Genomic DNA, 13,769 nt, shown 5'->3' on the forward strand with positions numbered 1-13,769 from the left:
TATATTTTATTAAATCACAATTGGGCCCATCATGATATTTCAAATGAGTCACTAATAGAATTAATTCGTCAATTAATTCTAACAATTTAAAGAGCACTTTCTTGGCTTTTCAAAATTAGTTTTGTGAAGATTCTTTTGGAGTTTTAAGGTGAATAGAAATATAATTATTTTTATTCGAAAGTGAGTTGTATTTATCTTACAAACAAATTTTATGTGCGCAAAGTCTATAACCTTTTCTAGCCATTTTAAAATATATGGAAAGCCTTGGTAAATAAACTCTTTGAAAAAAAAAAATTAAAGAATATGAAACTAGGTATCTTTTGAAATACTTAGAAATACTACATATTAAAAGTGCCTTTTGAAATTCTAAAAAGTATAACATATTAAAAGCTATTATTAAGATAGATTTATAATTGATTAATAGAATAAAACTTTCCCCAAAATAAATATCAAATTTTAATTCTGATAACATTAGTTAGTTTGAAAATAATTATATTAAAATGTACAAACACATGAAGCTTAAGATATATAAACAATTAAATCCTTGGATTCGGAACAATATAGAAAATATTATTACATAGACCAATAAAATAAAATAAAAACAAGTGAGATATTTTTTTTTACTATATTACGATGGATCTACACAAGTTTTTTTTTTTTTAAAATAAACAACCATGATAACTATATTATCAAAGAGCTCTAGAATGTAGTTTTTTTTTTTTTTTTTAATGTTAAACCATAGAAATTACGCATGAGAGTAAGTAAGCACTTTTATTGATCTTTTCTCTTATCCTATTTTATTTTAATCTCACATTTATATGCACAATACATTATTGTTTTGACTAAAATGATGTTCTTTAAAGCAATTAATTTGAACTCCTTCCATTTTTAAAAAAATAAAAAACTTAACCATGAAAATTAAACCAAACCAACTCGTTAATAATTTGAGTAACTCAAATTATAAAGGATACTAACTATTTGAATTGATTTAGATTCTTTTTTTTTTTCTTTCCTAAAATAAAACAAACTAACCGAGGAATAATCTTAATTATGATTCGCCTTTAGTCAAAATCACTGTTTTTGAGAAAATTTGTCTAAGGTAATGTTTTTTAATGTTTTGTTTTTCATTCAAGTTTCAACTTTTTACTCAAATATTGACAGTTTAACAAATGAATAAATGACAAATTTGTCTCTGAAATTATATCTTATCAGACTGAAAATTAAAAGAAAATTTGAATTTTATTTAAAATCATAAAATTAACTAAGTTATATATTATAATCGTTTTTTAAAACTAAAATAATTATCTAATCATTTTTATGTTTAAGTGATCATTTATTTAATTTAAATATTTTTTTAAATTAAAAAGGGTATTTTTACCATTTTATCATTTTAAGTGATTGATTACTTAAATTTAATTATTTTTCAAATTAAATTCATTATTTATAATAAAAAAGTAAATATACATAAACGTAACACATGTTTTTATTAATAAATTCAGAAACTAACGTAATAACGAATTACCATTATAAAGATAAAATCCACAATTTTCCGTTTAATAAATTAATCATATGGATTGAGATCCGCTTTATTGATGAGTTCAGTTCATGTTCTTCTTTTTTAAGGTTTCGTTCATTTCATTGAAACTTTTTAAGAAAAAACAAATACCAACAAATGATAATACGTGAAAATAATAACATTTTGAACTAAAATAATTATTTCAGTGTGTTATTTTTTTTTTTAAAATATATCAATGTTGCTTTCCTGTCACTTGTATTCCTAATTTTCTTTTCATGTGTTTCTTAAATATTTTAGCAATAATATGTATACTTTCGTCTTAACCCACCGTATTTCCTAGAGTTTAATTTCATTTTATAAGCAATTAATATCCAATCAAGGATTAATGCAGTGTTTGTTTCACTTGGTGTTGGAGGGTTGAAGTTCAACAGTTACCGTTTTTCTTCCTTCATCATATCCAACGGATGTTTTTCCGAACAAAAAAAAAATTCAAATTCAAATTTTAGTTTTTTTTTTTATTTTTTATTTTATTGGCATTCAAATTTTAGTTGAGAGAAAATATCTCACATTCTTCACTAAACTGATTAAAAATCTTCAATTTTCATCTTCTTCTCACTAATTTGTTTAACGAGGGATCATTAGCACTCAAGAAAAAGGTAACAACACTAGTTTCCTCAGGGTTCAATCTTTCAAAGTTTTAATCACTCTGAAACTGCACGAGTAGTTCTTTTGCCACTCTAAAATTGCATGGGTGGATTTTCTGATCATACTTTTCCTTTTTAAGTAAAGTAAAACCTCTCCCGAACCACGTTTCTCTATGCGTCGCACAATAAAGAATCAATTTTGATGTTCCATTCTTTCCTTTTCTTTTGTGCTTTGGTTCTCATCTCTTGCTTCGGTTCGTTAACTGTGTTTTCTTTCATGTAGGTCACTTGCAGCGTGACAAAATCTTGCGTCCATTGAGAAATTTCACTCATTTCTTGAATTTGTCCAAAAGGGTATGCTTCGTTTTCTTCTCATGAAATACCATTAACGTTCCGTTTTCTTGCTTTATACCTGATCAGTTCTCTTTGCTTTGGATCTTGTTTTGTGGGTTTTGCAGGTGGGATTTTGCAAAACTTTGCAAAGATGAATGATTTGATGACAAAATCGTTCCTAAGTTATGTGGAACTTAAGAAACAGGCACAGAAGGATCGTGAAGGCGATCTTGACATTGAGGCAGGGAAACTCAACCCCAGGGAAGACCCAAACCTCTCTCAGTTCTTTCAAGAAGTTGAAGCAATCAAGGTTGAAATGGAAGAGATCACCAATCTCTTATTTGATCTTCAGCAACTGAATGAAGAGGCAAAGTGCACCCACAGTGCCAAAGTGCTTCGTGGCCTAAGGGACCGGATGGAGTCTGACATGGTTGCCGTGCTTCGCAAGGCACGGATTATCAAGACAAAGCTTGAGGTTCTTGACAAATCCAACATAGTCAACCATGGTTTGTCAGAATACTACAAAGAGGGGAGCCCAATTTACAGGACCAGAATGTCTGTCACAAATGGTTTGAGGGTCAAGCTTAGGGTCATGATGAATGATTTTCAGTCATTGAGAGACCAAATTCTATCTGATCACAAGGAAGATTTGAAGAGAAGGTACTACACAGCAACGGGTGAGGTTCCCACCGAAGAGGTGATGGAGAAGATGGTTTCTGGGAGTCTGAAAGTGGAGTTTTTTGCTGGGAAAACGGATGCAGAATTGGACACTCAAGTTAGGCATGAGGCAGTGATGGATATCCAGAGGAGTTTGAATAAGCTTCACCAGGTTTTTCTTGATATGGCTGTTCTGGTTGAGACACAGGGAGAAAGCGTGGATAACATTGAGGAGAATGTGGCTAATGCGGGTAACTTCATCCATGGTGGAACTAATAGTCTCTACTATGCCAGCCAGATGAAGAAGAAGAACAGAAAGTGGGTGTGTTGGGTTTTTGCTGTGGGGCTGATTATACTACTCGTATGCATCGTTGCAATGTTGTCTTCTTGACTAGAGCAATTGGCAAGGAGAGTGGTTTGGAGTTTTGAGACTGTAAAGCTACTTTCATTTTACAGTTCAGTGGTTCTTGTGTTGTTGGGAACAGTTATGTTGATTGATTCAAACTTGTTCATGAGAACAAAATTTTACCGAATAGAATTGATTGGTAATATTCGAGTTACTTTTTTTTTTGTCTTTGGTTAAACATTAGCGAAGTTAGTTTGTTCTTCATTTGTGTTTCAGTGATTCTCCTCTCAGTATACCTACCTTAAAGTAAGAGGCCTAAAAATAAAAATAGCATCGCCAAATAGCTAGATCCATTCGTAATTTTCAAAACCTGTCTAGTAAAAACTGGTCAATATTGAAACCACACTACGTAGGTGGAAAAAGCCAAAGAAAGGCCATTTTATTTCTTTCTATCTAAAACAGGATATTATACATTCACTTAAATATCTTATCCCAAACTAGTGAGAATAAATTATAGCCACTCATTTTGCGCAATGTCTGTCCACTACTTTTTTCTCCAAATTACTCGCAATGTCCACTTCTTTTTTCTCTAAATTACTTCAACTTCTCTTCGGAGGATAATTCGACTTCTTTGCACTTCGACGGTGCTATGCTGCTCCTTTCACCAAACGTGGAGCACACCCAGGTCTTATTGGAGAGATGTTCAAATATAAAAGAACTAATGCAGATTCATGGCCAATTGTTGAAAAAAGGCACCATCAAGAATCATTTAACAGTAAACAAGCTCTTGGCTTCGTATGCCAGAATAGAGTTGGGTGACTTAGTCTACACTCGTATGGTTTTTGACAGAATAAGTTTACCTAATACTGTCATATGGAACGCCATGATCAGAGCATACTCAAATAGTAATGACCCAGAAGCAGCGCTTCTTTTGTACCATCAAATGCTTCACCATTCGGTACCTCACAATTCTTACACTTTCCCTTTCCTTCTGAAAGCATGTTCTGCCCTTTCAGCCTATGAAGAAATCATGCAAATCCACGCTCACATTATCAAAAGGGGTTTTGGTTCGGAGGTTTATGCCGCAAACTCTCTCCTTCGTGTGTATGCAATTTCGGGCAACATCCATTCTGCACACGTTCTATTCAATCAGCTTCCCTCACCGGATATTGTTTCTTGGAACACAATGATTGATGGGTACGTAAAATTTGGAAACGTAGATATGGCCTACAAGATTTTTAATGCGATGCCTGCGAAAAATGTCATCTCTTGGACAACCATGATTGTTGGGTTTGTTAGGGCGAGCATGCACAAAGAAGCTTTGTCACTTCTTCAGCAAATGCTGGCTGCCGGCATCAAACCTGATAATATAACTCTCAGTTGCTCCCTTTCAGCATGTGCAGGCCTAGGTGCATTGGAGCAAGGCGAGTGGATTCACACCTATATTGAAAAGAATGAAATAAAAATAGATCAAATTTTGGGTTGTGTTCTTGTAGATATGTATGTTAAATGTGGTGAAATGGAAAAAGCCCTGCTAGTGTTCAGTAAGTTGGATAAGAAATGTGTCTGTGCTTGGACGGCAATAATCGGTGGCTTTGCAATCCATGGAAAGGGTAGAGAAGCTCTAGATTGGTTTACCCAAATGCAGTTAGAAGGAACTAAGCCAAACTCGATCACTTTTACCGCAATTCTGACTGCATGTAGTCATGCAGGACTAACTAAAGAAGGAAAGTCCCTGTTTGAGAGCATGAGTTCTGTTTACAATATTAAACCGACTGCCGAGCATTATGGATGCATGGTGGATCTTTTGGGTCGTGCAGGGTTGTTGAAAGAAGCAAGGAAGTTCATAGAGTCCATGCCCATAAAGCCAACTGCTGCATTATGGGGAGCACTGCTCAGTGCTTGCCAACAGCACAAACATTTTGAGCTTGGTAAAGAGATTGGCGAAATTCTGATCAAGTTGGACCCTGATCATAGTGGTCGGTATATTCATTTGGCAAGCATATATGCTGCCGCCGGAGAATGGAACCAAGCAGTCAGAGTGAGAAGCCAGATCAAACATAGGGGACTGCTAAATCATCCAGGATGCAGTAGCATCACCCTGAATGGGGTTGTCCACGAGTTCTTTGCTGGGGATGGATCCCACCCACGTATCCAAGAGATATATGACATGCCTAATCATCTTGCAAATAAATGTTAACTGTTGATGAAAAGATTGAAAGGAGAATGAAATGGAAAATGGTTTTCAACGCCTGTTGAGATGAATGAAAATGAGAAAAATATAGTTTTCCCACGTCTATAGAAGGAAGAGAAAATTATTATTTCCTTTTTGTTGTTACAATAATAATAATGTTATGCATGTAATGAGGTTTAGACAGGGTTTACCTCTTATACATTATGCTTACTATTAGTGCCATAGAAAATTATTTATACAGCAGATACATACTTTTGGCCTATCAAATTAAAAAAAAAAAAAAAATCGATGATGTAGAAGTACATTTACAATTCAAGCTGCGGTAAGGTGCTGCACAGCTGTCCAAGTCTGTTCTGGCTCTAGTTGGACACTTCCAATCTGAAGCAATTAGTAGTAGTAAATATCAGTTTCAGAAGAATCAATAGAGAAGGCTTTAATACTATTTCAGCAATTAGAATACTGTGTTACTACAGGATGCTCAGGAGGATGTCAAAAAGCCACAAGTGTCTACTTAAATTCAATAGCCATCATGTCAAAATTGTTATCATGAAAACATGCTCCACCAAGCAGAGAAAATCTTTAATATTTTGTAAAATGTTTTGTAAAGTCATTACCTTAGCATTTTCGACACAAACAAAATCTTTATAACATGCCTCCATTTGAAGATAAGGATTCCACAGCACAGCATCTGACCAACTGCATGTGTACGAGGCAAAAGAAGTAAAGCAAGTGAATTGGGCAAACCAAATAATTAATGGAAGTTTAAAATTTCATACTTTGTGTTCTTGATAGATATTAGATCACCCAAACCATTGTCAAGTTGCAACTCACTGGAAGCATCGAGGTAAACACAATCTACAAATCCAGGGAAAGTAACCACATCCCTGCATTATAAAAATTCCACATTATTCAATGAAATTTTGGTTTACACGAATTAGATTGACTCAAAATATACCTGTGCAATAGATAAAAACGAAGAATGAGAAAAAAATAAAAACTCAAATGCACGGGGCATATGTTGGCCACCAAATGAATGCAATGTTTCGGACTTCTAGTTTAAATTTAGGCAAAATCAATAAAGGTGGATTTTGAGTAATAGTTGACATATAAAGAACAAAGCGTACGCACAACAAGAAAATGCATGTCAACATATGTATAGCATGGTAAAGTTCAATGGAAATGCTTAAAAGTTACTTAGCATAGTTTGTTATCTAACCCTTGGACTAAAAGAAAGCAAACTTCAGTAACTGCCATTTTCTTTATCCATCACAATTAATTATTGTTTTATTTTATCTATTTAAGAATCCCCTGATAAAAGTATGATACATACCTCTCTTCCCTACCCTCCACCGGATTTTTAGGATCTGGATCTTTGTTCAAAGTTTTGCAACCTTTCAACCCCTTTACTGCTGCATCGCTAGCAGAAGCCTGCAAGACAACACAAAATGATTACTTCTACAAGTTCAAGCAGCAAGTGTAAGCAATGGAGTCGAGTTAAAAAAGTGTGCATTAGATTAGATCAAAATGATTTAAATAACACTAAAAGGTAAATGTTTGTTAACGGATTGGATGTTTAGTTTCAGTTCAGATCTTCAGTAAACCCAATACCAAATGTCAAAGAACAGAAAAACACTATTTAGGTTATTCCATGGTGTGATTATTCAAAATTCCAACCACTATCACTTACTCGAAAATATGTATGCAAGGCGGTACTAAATGAGAATGCTTTACTGTCTGTATTTTTAACTGTTAGTTCGGTTGAAAGACTTTTAGCATTTAGTGTGACCTGCACAAAAGGAAGCAAACAATTGCATCATCATTAGGTAGCAGAACATGACAAACATTAGCGCAAGTAGCGTAGTACTATTTTAATGGCTCTTCTATACTTGTTCACTGAAAAAACAACAGTTGGAATTGCAGTAAAACACATGTATATGCATAATAAACTATGAAGTTACAATCTCAACTCTACAGTTTATCCTCTAAAGTGAAAACCTCATTTTGGAGAACATAATACGTAGTATTGCAAAGATGAATTGTGGTTGAAAAAAAAAAAAGCGCTTAACCTTGAATAAAGCATGGAAGCTGAAATCCCACATAGCACGACTGTAAGGAGCATCCTTCAGTTCCAGAGTTACAACAGGACTTCCTTCTGCGTTCTCAGAATCAACAAGAGTCCAATCCATATTCCGTGCAAACCCATGCTGTTGAGTACTCAACGAAGCAAATGTTTTAAATGAAAGCATTGGTATACAATGGAAAAGAAGAACATTACAATCATAAACCACTCATGAATTGAAAATTTACTAAGGGGAAGCAAGTTCTATTAGCTAAAAGAAGAAAAAATGAACAGAGTAACATAGCAGTCAACGATTCACACTGTGACCTATAACCCAGGATCGAGAGGTAGATTACCTTCCCAGCCTTTTAGTATTTCAATGTAGCAGATATAACATAAAAAAATATATGAACTGCAGAAAATGGATGGTATTGACTAATTGACTAATTAAGTACGCATACCTGCTGAATTGGACCGGGACCAAACTGTGGAAAACAATGTGGAACGCCTCCACTGCCCAAATATAAAATTCATCAGTGCTGGGATCCAAAATGAGTGTAAATTAGAACAGCAAAGAACTTCAAACTATATGATTGGCACAATCTCTGGAGAGATTCTTAAGAGAGTAATTGAGCACATGAAGTAAAGAAGAAATGAACTTGTAGGAGAAGAACCTAACCTTATTGGTTTGTTCCCGTTGAAAACAGCGTCAGGGCGAACAAAGAGGAGGTCCTTGCCACTGGGAACTTTCCAAGAGGTAATGCACCCTCCGTAGAGATATATCTCAGCCTCACTGCACACACACCACAGATTGACTCAACGCTGCATTAAAGCTTGTGAAAACGCCGAGCGAGAAGCGAAAATCGGTTGTAGAAAACTACGCACCTACCAGCCGGTGAAGAGAGCACAAGCTTGGGTAAATTCCCCTCTCCTTCTGTCACTCGCACACCCAAAGATGCACTTGCTTTATTGCTCAAGCTTGCAAACGCCATTCCACCACGCCTGTTACCAGATGCAAAGTTTATCAATTTGAAACCACCGAAGAATTTCTACATTAGCATAGAAATTTAAATTTAGATTAACCTGTTAATTTGGCAACGGTTGGGGAAGGTGGGATTGTTGACGCTCAATGCCATGGAAACCATCGCCATTTGTTTTCCAGCTTTCACTCTCGCTCACTCTCACAAATATTATTATTCTACTTTCATTTTAGTTCACGAATATTGATTTATAGCCCGAACCGGCCCAAACCCAATGGTGGGCCGAACATATTGAGCCCAGGAAGGAATAGGAAAATCCAGTGGAGTTGTGTTTGGGACAAGAAATGCGAAGAGAAAGAAATGTGGCGATCACTGGAATTGTTGGGGAAGGTGAAAGCGAAAGCGGTTAGTGGGGTCCAGTTGAAATGGATGAGCACGGTGATGTGTTTGGGTGATGGTAGCCAAGGAGCCGTTGGATCTCCGGTGGGTCTGGGACTCCACGCACATGAACCCACCCCTGTTGCTACTCTTCCTTCCGACATCGTCAGCGTCCACGCCGGACACTACCACTCCCTTGCCCTCACTTCCCATGGCCAACTCTGGGCCTGGGGCCGAAACAACGAGGCCCAACTCGGCCGCGGCCCATCCTCCAGGTAAGTAAAGTAAATTAGAGTAAAGTGAGTTCAATGTTGTTGGTCATTTTGAGAAGCAGTTTTTTTGTGGTATTTGCGTAGAGAATCATGGCATGAGGCAGAGAGAGTGAAGGGGTTAGAGAGCGTGAAGGTGTGTGCTGCTTTTGCTTCGGGTGTTGTTTCCGCCGCCGTTGGTGATGACGGTTCGGTGTGGGTGTGGGGGAAGTCCAAACGCGGTCAACTTGGGCTTGGTGAAAATATCACCGAGGCTCTTGTGCCTACCAAAGTTGAAGCACTTTCTGGAGAAAACGTCTCAAAGGTATTATTTTTCCACTTCATTCCCTGATTCAGTTCGTAACCAGCTTAACTTGTCTCTTCAATTGTTTCTTTGGTTGATTCTGCACAGGTCTCGTTTGGATGGGGGCATGCTCTCGCTCGTACTGCGGATGGAAAGTTGTTTGGATGGGGTTATTCTGCGGACGGTAGGATAGGCAAAATGGGTAATCGCCTTGAGACATCTCCGTTGGAATCCACGTTTCAGAATAACTCACAACTCTCTAGTTCTGATCTCGAAGATGCTAAAAACAGAGTCTTGCAAGGAATGGAACAGGAGAATAACATGCCAATAGTGTGGGAGCCCCGCTTGGTAGAAGAATTACGCGCTGTTCATGTTGTCGACATTGCGTGTGGCCTTGATCATTCTCTTGTTCTTTGCCGTATGTAACACACAACACTCCATGCACACATCATTCAATTCTCGTAACAATTTATAAGATACATGTGCTTTGTCCTTGAGTTTTAATTGTGTTATATCAGGTGATGGTGTGCTCTTGAGCTGTGGGAGCAACGTGTATGGCCAGTTGGGTCGAGCTGAAGCAGATTTGGGAATTTTGCCCGTTGACATGAGCTTCACTCCCATTTTTATTGCAGCAGGGCTAGGACATTCATTGGCAATATGTCAGCTAGGTGAATCAGATGGTGGTGTGGGGACTACAAACATTGCTTCGTGGGGATGGAACCTTAGTTCTCAGCTTGGGAGGCTCGGCGATGGCAAAGTACCCTCTTTCATTGATGCATTGAATGGTGAAAACCCTGTCTCGGTTTCAGCTGGGCGTGCACATTCCCTTGCTCTAACGTCCAAAGGGGAATTGTGGTTATGGGGCTCTGGTAAAAGTGGCAGACTTGGATTACCTAGTTCAGCTGACCAAGTGGAGCCATTTTGCCTTGATTCTTTGGAGGGTTTTCAAATTTTACAGGCCGTGGCGGGGTTTGATCATAATCTGATTTTAGTTGCTGGCTGATTTGGCTTCAGCATATACCTTGATGTTAGTCCCAGGCCCAGAAAATTTAATTCGGGGAAAAAGGAAAAACAGCGAATAGTCTTCTATGCTGCAACTTAAAGATGGACTGATGAGTGTATAGTCTATAAATAAATCTAAGCACTCTGTTGCTCCAATGTCAAATGTACTTTTTTTTTCTTTTGGAGTTGTTTTATGTCCTGTAAGCTTAAACTTCATTGTGCAGTTTCATGGAAACACGCGAGACTGGCATAATTTTCTTGACGGTAGTTTATCTGTATGAAGTGCATTAAATCATGTATAAAGGTGAGGACAGGAAGATTATGACGAGATTAATTTAATAGGGGTCTTTGTTTTTCAGAGGTCTAGATCGTGAGGTCAATTGTTGCAGACAGTTTTGGTACAAATAGCCGAAGGAAATTTTAACTTCTAAGAGATGCGAGAAATGAAGAAGCAATACTCATTGAATAACGAAAGAGTACACATTTATTCTTTTTTTGAAATTTAATTGAAAGAATTCCTAAAAATCACTCCTCACTATTGTTCCTGCTCTTTTTATAGCACACAGTTAAAAACCTTCTGCATTTTTCACAGCAAGGTTGAGCAGAAAGACACAATAAAGTAAAAATATTTAAAAGTTTTTTATTGAATTTAACTTTGGGTATATCTTCGTGGATGGTTAGCATGTTGGTAGATCCTTCGGTGGAGGCCGAACAGATTGATCTTGTCCTGGTCCATTTTCCACAACAAAAGCCGTTTTCAACCCCCAACCAGTGTGCAGCTCCAAATGACAATGCATGAACCAAACACCTACAGTACAGAAGAACATAACATCAATCGTACATAATATACCTGTTAAATATCAGACAACATCAGAAATGCTTAGATTGTTCAACACTTGAACGTTACAGAAGTTTAGGACTACTTCACGAGACAGACATACCTGGATTATCTGCCCGAAAACGAATTGCAGTCCAACCGCCCGTAGGAACCCCAACTGTGTTCCTCTCAATAGGATCTACCAAGTTGTACTTGGCAGGGTCTTTGGCAGGATCAAAGTTACCAACCCCAGTTCCAACAACAAAGAAGTTATACCCGTGAAGATGGAATGGATGTGACTCAACACTGAGAAGATTGGTGTCCTGCAAAACTAGCTCCACCGTGGAATTGAAAGCAATCTTACTAACTCTTGTGCCAGTTAAAGTGGCAAGATTGGCGGTTAGTGGCGCACCAGTATAGTTGAAAGGGGTTGGAGGGTGGTCAGGGAAATCAGTTCTGAAAACCCCCTTGATATTGAAGTAGTGAGCTTGGAGAAGCGCAGTTTTGGGCATCACAAAAGATACATTGTTTAATGAAGCAAGAATCCGAGTCCCATTGAGGCATGTGGGACAAGAATTCTGGCCTAAACCGATAGTGTAGAAAAGATTTCTATCAACTTTGAGAGGAACATTAGCAGGATACTGAGCAGAGTTCAGGCTCCTTAGTTTCTTGTTATAACTCAAAGCAAAACTTGTGTCATTGCTAACTGGCAATTGTGGAAGGATGGGGAGGACAGTGTTTGGGATGCCTTTGTATTGGAGTATAGCTGTGGCAGTTTTGTTGTCAACTGGAATTGGAGCATCCATAAAGGCCTTGGTGGCCATGAAATATCTACCTGCAACTTGGTTGGCTTGGACAAGAACGTTTGTGGTTTGACCAGGTGCAATTAGTATAGCTTGAGTGGAGAAGGGTTTGGTATAAACAGCGTCAACCTCCACCACCGTCAAAGTGTGACCAGCAATGGCAAAGAAAAGCTCGTCATTGAGGGCAGCATTGATGATTCTCAAAAGATAAGTCTTCCCTTGTTCTACTTCCATTGCAAATGTGTCTAAAAAATTGAAACAAACTGCAGTTAGTACAAAGTTTTTCACTCTCTCCAAACCTCAACCAAGTAGCTAAATATTTTCTTACGCTTCTCAGAACACGGGAATAGTGGTCCTGGCTTCCCATTGATCGTATGTGCATCTGACATATTTGGTGGCAACCCCATTCGGTTCCCTTGATTTTCAATCTCTTCCACGTCATTGTTCCACCATTCACCTATTGCATGCAGACCCAGTTAGTTACAGCAAATTTCTTACCCTGTTACTCTTCCAATATTAAGATATAATGACATTCAAACTGACCCAGGAGAATTTCAAACTCTCTGTCTGGCTGTGGGAAAGGAAATGGTGTTCCAGGTGCAGGCATAATCACTATTGCACCATACACAGTAGCCCTCAGCCATAGAATGTGTGCATGCCACCATAGTGTTCCTCTTTGACCAGTAACATTGAAATCGTAAGTATAGCTTCTTCCTGACTGAATTGGGCACTGTGTGATATAAGCTGGTCCATCCGCCCAACCATTACGATATTGTTTAAGTCCATGCCTACAATAAGCAATAAGGTTGTGACTTGTGAGAGAAATAAGAAATTAACGTATACACATAAACATGCTTGTATTGTATCAAAAGCTTCACTTATGTTTCTTATATAGCACAATTGTCTTACCAGTGAATCGACATGTTGTATTGTGCATGATTGGTAACATTGATCAGCACTCTATCTCCTTCATTGACATATATAGTTGGCCCTGGGAACCTCCCATTTACCGTTACAATGGGCTTTGCATGACATAATCTACTCACATTCGCCACTTGAATCTGTAGAAAACACAAAATGCTATTAAGCGAACCTTGCATCATGTTGATTATGATATCAATATAACTTAACTCACATCAAACTGGTATTTCTTTACGGAAGCTTCAGATGAAGAAGACATTAAGCCAACAAATACAAAGAAGAAAAAGGTTAAGACAGACATAGAACACCCCAAGCTCGCCATTTCGTCTTTTGTGTCCAAGTTCTGTTCGATATCTTGGCTTGTTGAGATGCAGGAAGTGTTGCATGTGCTGGGGTATTTATGAACGGGGAGAAGGTAAGATATGGGCTATCAGTTTGTTGCATTAAGAATTATCAACACCATAGTCTGATTAGGTAGTACTTTTAAGTTTCTATGAGCTGTGAGTAAAAACTTGTAAACCAAATATGACAGAAATTGTAAAGGCCTTGGCTTCAGTATATAGAGAT

At 37.5% G+C, this 13,769-nt stretch overlaps 5 protein-coding genes across 5 annotated transcripts; 3 read left to right on the forward strand and 2 right to left on the reverse strand.

Annotated features, from left to right (window-relative positions):
- The first annotated feature begins 2,299 nt into the window (after nt 1-2,299).
- On the forward strand, nt 2,300-3,692 carry LOC114170290 (syntaxin-112). Its single transcript, XM_028055773.1, has 3 exons — nt 2,300-2,364; nt 2,444-2,514; nt 2,619-3,692. The coding sequence occupies exon 3, from the start codon at nt 2,645-2,647 to the stop codon at nt 3,539-3,541; it is 897 nt and encodes a 298-aa protein (XP_027911574.1). The 5' UTR covers nt 2,300-2,364; nt 2,444-2,514; nt 2,619-2,644; the 3' UTR covers nt 3,542-3,692.
- A 226-nt stretch (nt 3,693-3,918) lies between these two features.
- Nucleotides 3,919-5,984, forward strand: LOC114171778 (pentatricopeptide repeat-containing protein At5g66520). The gene has a single exon (XM_028056641.1). It carries the CDS (start codon nt 4,146-4,148, stop codon nt 5,694-5,696), a length of 1,551 nt encoding a protein of 516 aa, XP_027912442.1. The 5' UTR covers nt 3,919-4,145; the 3' UTR covers nt 5,697-5,984.
- On the reverse strand, nt 5,796-8,950 carry LOC114171804 (putative glucose-6-phosphate 1-epimerase). The gene is made up of 10 exons (XM_028056649.1): nt 8,833-8,950; nt 8,635-8,751; nt 8,429-8,542; nt 8,211-8,262; nt 7,757-7,894; nt 7,378-7,476; nt 7,021-7,118; nt 6,467-6,574; nt 6,305-6,386; nt 5,796-6,068 (listed from the first exon to the last, which is right to left on the reverse strand). Exons 1-10 carry the CDS (start codon nt 8,898-8,900, stop codon nt 6,003-6,005), a joined length of 942 nt encoding a protein of 313 aa, XP_027912450.1. The 5' UTR covers nt 8,901-8,950; the 3' UTR covers nt 5,796-6,002.
- Nucleotides 8,951-9,028: 78 nt separating this feature from the next.
- On the forward strand, nt 9,029-11,000 carry LOC114171788 (probable E3 ubiquitin-protein ligase HERC2). The gene is made up of 4 exons (XM_028056647.1): nt 9,029-9,382; nt 9,464-9,680; nt 9,768-10,077; nt 10,178-11,000. The coding sequence occupies exons 1-4, from the start codon at nt 9,090-9,092 to the stop codon at nt 10,660-10,662; spliced, it is 1,305 nt and encodes a 434-aa protein (XP_027912448.1). The 5' UTR covers nt 9,029-9,089; the 3' UTR covers nt 10,663-11,000.
- Nucleotides 11,001-11,105: 105 nt separating this feature from the next.
- LOC114171768 (laccase-11-like) lies at nt 11,106-13,728 on the reverse strand. Its single transcript, XM_028056632.1, has 6 exons — nt 13,417-13,728; nt 13,191-13,342; nt 12,825-13,069; nt 12,610-12,738; nt 11,603-12,526; nt 11,106-11,469 (listed from the first exon to the last, which is right to left on the reverse strand). The coding sequence occupies exons 1-6, from the start codon at nt 13,522-13,524 to the stop codon at nt 11,339-11,341; spliced, it is 1,689 nt and encodes a 562-aa protein (XP_027912433.1). The 5' UTR covers nt 13,525-13,728; the 3' UTR covers nt 11,106-11,338.
- Nucleotides 13,729-13,769: the final 41 nt, after the last annotated feature.

Source organism: Vigna unguiculata, chromosome 2 (genome assembly GCF_004118075.2).
Source record: "Vigna unguiculata cultivar IT97K-499-35 chromosome 2, ASM411807v1, whole genome shotgun sequence".
Taxonomy (NCBI): domain Eukaryota; kingdom Viridiplantae; phylum Streptophyta; class Magnoliopsida; order Fabales; family Fabaceae; genus Vigna; species Vigna unguiculata.